We start from the raw sequence: 6493 nt of genomic DNA on the forward strand, positions 1-6493 counted from the left end.
GAGCAGGTACATAATGGATACGTTCGAGCCACGTAATTCATCTCAGCCTCGAGCCCGAGTATTTACACTCTTGTATTGAAAATTTCCCAATTTTTTTTTTCTCAAGAACCTTGACAGCGGATCATAACAAGAAATTTCGATTAACGGGCCGTCGCGTGATACTGCCTTCCGCAATAACAAGTGACCTCGAATAAAGTACAAGAAACAAACAATTCTTTGTCAAACCAAGAGTGAACGTTATTTCGCTACTTTGAAACTGGTAATAAAATCATCAAGTAAATTTATCCTACTTTTGGAAGCAGCATCCTCGACCCTGACACTGCTATTCGGTTCATTGAATGACCAGAGATGAATTTCGATAGTGCAATTCACCAAGCGAGCTGAATCCGGCGCATAATTCCGCGAATATTTTAATTAAACATTACCATGTTAATTCTCTCCGTGTACCCGAACGAATTTTCGCTATTCACCGAGGGACTATTCAGGGCTCGACTCCGACGCGTTTATTTTCCAGCGATGAAAGGGAAGCTCGCGGAAACTTGTAACCGCACGGTCAACCTCCGCCTTTTTACTGAGCTCTTTTGAGGAAATCAAGTATCAGCTTATTATTTACGGAGAAAGAAAAGTCGCGATAAGCGAGTCCCTTTCGGTGCTACGAAACGGGCCAGCTTTTCACAATCTTTCTCCTCTGAAGGCTCATTTGTTCAGCGGGGCACCTCACTTGAAAATTTCCTCCGCGGAAGATTTTTTAGCAAGTTCGTGATATATGCACTCACATGTCTACCTCCATGCAAATAACATCGCGTGAAGGATCTTGGTGTGGCTTTTCCTTCTTCACTGTTCATCCTCGGGAGCTCAAGGATTCGCAGTGAAATCGTAGGCTTCAAAAGCCTGAAATATTAATATTATTAGTAACAGTCGAGTCTCCTTTTGATACTATTTGGAATTCGTTTCTTTCCTTTTTTTGAAAATCACTGATTATTAATATGATTCGTAAGACTTCAAACTCCAACATGAGCTTGGAATCATTTATGTAGTCAAATATATTATCAATTAACCTCAACTATTTCCAGAAAACAATACTTTGTACCAACATCCGCCTAAAAGTAGCGACGCAGCCATCTAAAATTCCATTGGTCGACTGTCCTTTGACGTAAAATTGAAGCAGTGGGAAACAGGGCGTTACGCGAGGATGGATCACGTGCAAATGGATATACGGTTCGATAAAAACTTCACGGGACTGATTTATTCCAATAATCACACGCGTGTAATCAAAAGCGCTCACACGTTGCACGCAACCGCGTACACTGCAGCGATAAACGGGGTTCGCACACGGCTGCTCCTGGTTTTCACGCGCGGCTGCGTTTCCAGGACGATTCCGCGTTCGTTTCCGCGCGACAGGAAGCCTTACCTCAAGAAACAAAACCGCATAGGAAACCGTTACTCTCGCGAGGGTGTCAAGTCTCCTAAAACGAAACGAGAAAGGTGTTGAAAGAAAAAAAAATAAAAGGAAGTATGGTGCATTTGATTTATGGAAAACAAGTGTTTTCATTCAAGAGATCCTAAATAATAATTCAGAAGTAAGACAAACATCGACTCGCTGTTCTGTACGCAATCGGAACATTTATTACAAATAATTCACGATTTTCCGTTGCTCGAGCAGGTTTTTGCAAACTCCTTTTGAATTTACGACCATTCTTTCCTGCAAGCATAAATACATCAGCGTCCCGTTCAAGTATTCGCCCCAGATAGAAGATCGTCTCGGAGAAAGTTTAAAACGCTTCAACCGAACTTTAATTCCGCTTTTCTTACTTTCTTTACGTTCTTTCATTTCAAACGTTTTCGACTCCATTCGGCCCCTTTTCGTAATAAACGCTCGAACCGCGGCCGATAACGGTTATTAAAAGCTACTGAGAAATATCGATGATTCGAGCGTTCCGCGTCGACAACTTTTATTTAGCTTCCAATTTATAGGCGTCCTTGGCCGATGATACCGGGGGTAAATTCGACCAAAGCGACGGGGAATCGAGGCTATCCAATTTTATGTTGCACAGAAACACAGCCTTATGAGTGGCAAAGTTCGATCAATTGTCCATCAGGTCTCGCATACGTAACCTAAGTCGTAGTATTTATTTTTATAACGAAATTCATGAATCCTAACCAACGTGTTAAGCTCGCCAAAATAAATTTGACAAATGCGATCGGTGCAGTATATGCATCTCTCTCGCTTCTACCGTCTCTCAATCTAACCCCTGACGAGCACAAAGCGATAACAGCCTCTAGCGACGTCTCAAGAACGAGGGTACTTCCAGAGTTTGGAACATTCGACGACAAGTCCCATCCACGAGTAGGAGACACTCGAATTCAAATTGGAGAAATTTCTTATACGCGCGTGCCCTGGTGCACGTTGTAACAACCCCCCAGAAAGTTGCGAGAGATATCGTTCCAGGAGTATTTCAGCCAGGGACAATAAAAGGGAATGTTCCGATTTTAAGATTTCCCCGAGCCCACAGGAAGCGATATATCTCTGAATCTTGGCTCGGACGGAGCTCGTACCTACGACATAAATATTGATGAAACTGTGCGAGCAAGGAAATTTCAGCGGCCTCGTGAATGTATGGTACTCGCTGGAGACCGAATAGTTGCCTAAACGATCCACCCCTGGTCGTGAATTATACGAATTTTCGCGATATCTACTATTGTTTCCTTGGGGAACAGGCCATAGGGGTGCTATCGGCTCGATTGGGGCAAAGAAAAAAACTTGGGGATCGCGCAAACTATGGCGAAAGTAGCAGACGAGGTTAACACATTCGCGACCGCTGACTTGAATTCACGTCACTTTAAATTCTATTCCTAGTTATGGAATATATTCGCCGGTCGCGAATGTGTCAAGAGTCTTTAACACTAGAACAAATGAAAACAATTTATATTCTTACACGTGTTAGTTTCTATGGCATAAATAATTCTATTGGGAGCCAAAATACGATCGACGCAACAATCGAAAACAATTACAGAAAATCTGAACGTGTGGTTTCGTTGCAGACACGTTCGCGAGCAAAGTGGCCGCCTGCCAGGACAAGTACGCCGACGCGAGCGTAGGAAACGTGACCGGAAGTAACGCGGTGAACGTCTTCCTAGGGATCGGCATCGCATGGAGCATAGCAGCCATTTACCATGCCTGCCACGGCGAGAAGTTCGAAGTAGAGCCTGGCAAGTCAGTATCGATTCACATTTATTTTTCGATTTCCTCCACTCTGTGTCCTGAAATGCAACCAGAAAACAATAAAAGATTCCTCCGGGGAAGAATCTGATCCTGAATTTCTTTTCTTTGGTCACAATCGACTCTGCTTGGAATGGGCATTCTTGGGCAGTCTGTTGCATCGAAAAAGATCAAGAATAAAGGTACACTAGTTGGAAATATTTTCGGAAAATTATTATTTGCAGCTGACGTACTTAACATTTTCCCAAGGATCAGTTAAAATAAAATAAAGAGAGAGTATTAGGTGAAGCATAGTGATATACTCGCGATCAGATACATTCGATAGGCAGTCGTTTCTCTTTTATGGCCCCCACGGGTGGAAGCGTCGAAAAGAAGTTTACTTGAAGTCAGCAGCAAGGACTTTGCTGACTTGTCGATTTATAGGAGGAAACGTAACCAGCACTTACGACAGTTGTCCTTGGAAAACTGTTACCATTGACGTATCGACAGGAATAATCTGCCGAACGTAACAGACGATATCGATATTTTCAGGATGTCCAATATCCAATCGCGAACGATTGGCAAAAGTCTATGTGTACGCGAACAGCAACGCAATTTTCTTTCGCTATCCAACTCTCTCTGCAGAATAATTTTTATACTGAATAATAGATGCTACTTTGGTATTTACGCTTATGGCTTTGATAAATGACATTTTCGAAGAATTCAATATGATTCGACAAATAGTATTTTGAGATCCTACGAGCTTTTGTGATCACTACTTTGCAATTAAATTAACGCAATTTCTTTAAGTGTAAGAAGCATTGTTTTCATGTGAAAGTAGGAACATCCACGGTAATAAACATTTATACAGTGCAGACTTCGCACTTCGATCGACGCACGAATTGTTACTCGACGCTAATCAGGCATTTCCTATGCGAGGCACCCCGTGGATGCGCGTTCAATTTTCTCGGTTACGCCTGTACAACTTCTACCCAGGAAAGTGTATCTTATCTAACTCCTAAGCAAAACTTGTGTATCCCTTGAGCAGAGGAGACAGAATTCATCCCCAAGTCTACCTCTATGATTAACCAAGCATACCCATCTACTATCTATCACAAATAAAACACTACCAACTTCAGCAATTACATTTAAATATTCTTAAAGTCGAGATCCATAATTGGCAAGGACGCTTGCAAAGTTATGGTAAGTTGGAACGTGGATGGAGCTAGTGTCGCGATGTCCACCGATCGTTTTTGCCAGGACGTACCGATCGTTCGACTCGTTAGTTACACAGTACGCGTAATTTAACATACATCCTATCGCGTTAAACATGTTTTGCGATATCGTTTCGTACAACTCTCAGAGTAACGTAGAGAACAACTGTTGCGATCGCTATCTCTTCAGATTTACATACCGTCTATGGCCTGTGACGCTATCAATTTTAAACAGCGTGGCTAGAGTCGACTGTGACCTTCGCAGACAGTGGATACATAAAGCTCTTCATTATGAAAGCAGTATAAGTCCATCTTCTTTTGTTTCGAGGTATAAGAGGTTTAAGTTTCAATGGGCGATGAAGCCTGATCAAGGCTTTTAACACTAGAACAACCTAGACACGTTTAACTGAGCCTAAGTCAGCATGTTCATGAATAAATATTGCCTCGTTAATAATGGAAATGTTTCACAAACTGTTTTTCACGAAGATGGACTTAGAACGCATCCGACAACAAACACTTCGTATTTAAGTATCCTTTACAAGAAGAGAGCTAACCAACAACGAAATTAATTCTATTTCCCGACAGCTTGGCCTTCTCCGTGACGTTGTTCTGCACAGAAGCCTGTATGGTGATCCTGGTCCTGCTGCTGAGGCGGACGAAGAGCATCGGCGGCGAGCTTGGCGGACCTTCGGTACCAAAGCTGATAACATCCCTGACCCTCTTCTCCCTGTGGGTGTTCTACCTCGTTATGTCGACCCTCGAGGCCTACGGCGTCATCGAGGGCTTCTAAGGAGTCCCAGCGACGCCCAACGTCGGCCTACCTGCTGCTGCGTCTCTATCTTATCACTTGCGTCCGCCAAGGCGTGTGCTCAACGAAACGTTCTCTGGGCAAGTATACTACTCTTCTGGATGCGCGACGATGCAACACTATCCACGTGATATATCTTCAGGCTCCGTTGGTACAGGGTGTTCCATTAAACGTAGACCAAATTCACACTAAACCTACCAGGTTTCAAACTTTTGCCTTCTCTTATAAATCCTTTGACTTATGTATCGATCAAGATGCCAAAGTCCTCCTGGTTCGAGTCTAAATTACGTTTTCTCTTAAAAATCCTTTAATTTATGAATAAAAATGAAAGAAATCCTCCTGGTCTTATCCGATAGCATGAATGTTCGACTCGACCTGTACGTAACGTTAAAGAACCACACCCCTCCGCTAGTTTTTGCGTACATTAGCTGGTCCAAAGGGACACGACACACGCGTATATAATCTCATGCGTTCGGGTCATCGTCTTCTCCCAAAGCCAAGCTTAAATATAACTTCGGCTCGTAGCCCACGTAAACACGACCAAGAGAATAGTTTCCCCTCGGATTTGCCCGACAAGCGAACGACCCGAATCCACTCACGCACACGAATACCGACGAATTGCTATTAGGAAACGAAAGAGGGGGAGTACGAGTAGTATAATGTCCGCGTGGCTGGACCCTGCCAGCGGAATCGTTTTTATTTGACCGATTTATCGTTTCTCCTTTCAGGATAAAGGAGAAGTGGAATCGAGGGGGTGCGATTTCGCTGGGCGAACGAACTGTCTCCGTCGAAAGAAACAGAAAAAAAAAAACGAAAAGACATAACAAAACTGCTATTACTAGTAGTTTTCACCCTCTCCCACCGGCAGGGACGATTAACAACGAACGCGATCGCGTGACGACGTTAGCAAGAGTGCGTGTGTGTGCGTGCGTAGGTACCTGAGAGAAGTTTGTATGCCTGTGAGACGAGCGACGGAATCGTTGATCGAACGTGCGAATCGTGACGGGAAGAGAACGCAAGGCGGAGCAGCTTGAGTGTGCGAGGACGAAAAGTGAGTTTGCCTTAAAAATAATTTAGCAGATACGAGTTACGAAAGGGATAGATAACGTAGATAAGTAAAAACAAAATAACGCGATCTAGTCTCGCGCCGTGCCTCGTTCGTTCACGGTGGTTATCGAATACGATGAAAAAATGAACGTATATTATACATACACACGTGCATAAGACACACACACACACACACACACACACACACACACACACACACACACA

At 43.5% G+C, this 6493-nt stretch overlaps 1 protein-coding gene across 5 annotated transcripts in view; it reads left to right on the top strand.

Annotated features, from left to right (window-relative positions):
* LOC128894376 (sodium/calcium exchanger 3) overlaps positions 1-6487 on the top strand; it is a 50058-nt gene extending 43571 nt beyond the window's left edge. For 3 of the 5 annotated variants that reach the window (XR_008461533.1, XR_008461534.1, XR_008461532.1), the window contains 3 exons: positions 3043-3214; positions 4999-5301; positions 5950-6487. Coding sequence is in view for 2 of the 5 variants with exons in the window: in XM_054156065.1 (XP_054012040.1) it covers positions 3043-3214; positions 4999-5203 (377 nt within the window). In the remaining 3 variants the exon portion in view is untranslated. Of the gene's footprint in view, positions 1-1073; positions 1623-3042; positions 3215-4998; positions 5913-5949 lie in introns of those variants that run through there. The other 2 variants (XM_054156065.1, XM_054156066.1) reach the window with 2 other exon arrangements.
* The last annotated feature ends 6 nt before the right edge of the window (positions 6488-6493 follow it).

This window comes from Hylaeus anthracinus, unplaced genomic scaffold (genome assembly GCF_026225885.1).
Source record: "Hylaeus anthracinus isolate JK02 unplaced genomic scaffold, UHH_iyHylAnth1.0_haploid 3, whole genome shotgun sequence".
Taxonomy (NCBI): Eukaryota; Metazoa; Arthropoda; class Insecta; order Hymenoptera; family Colletidae; genus Hylaeus; species Hylaeus anthracinus.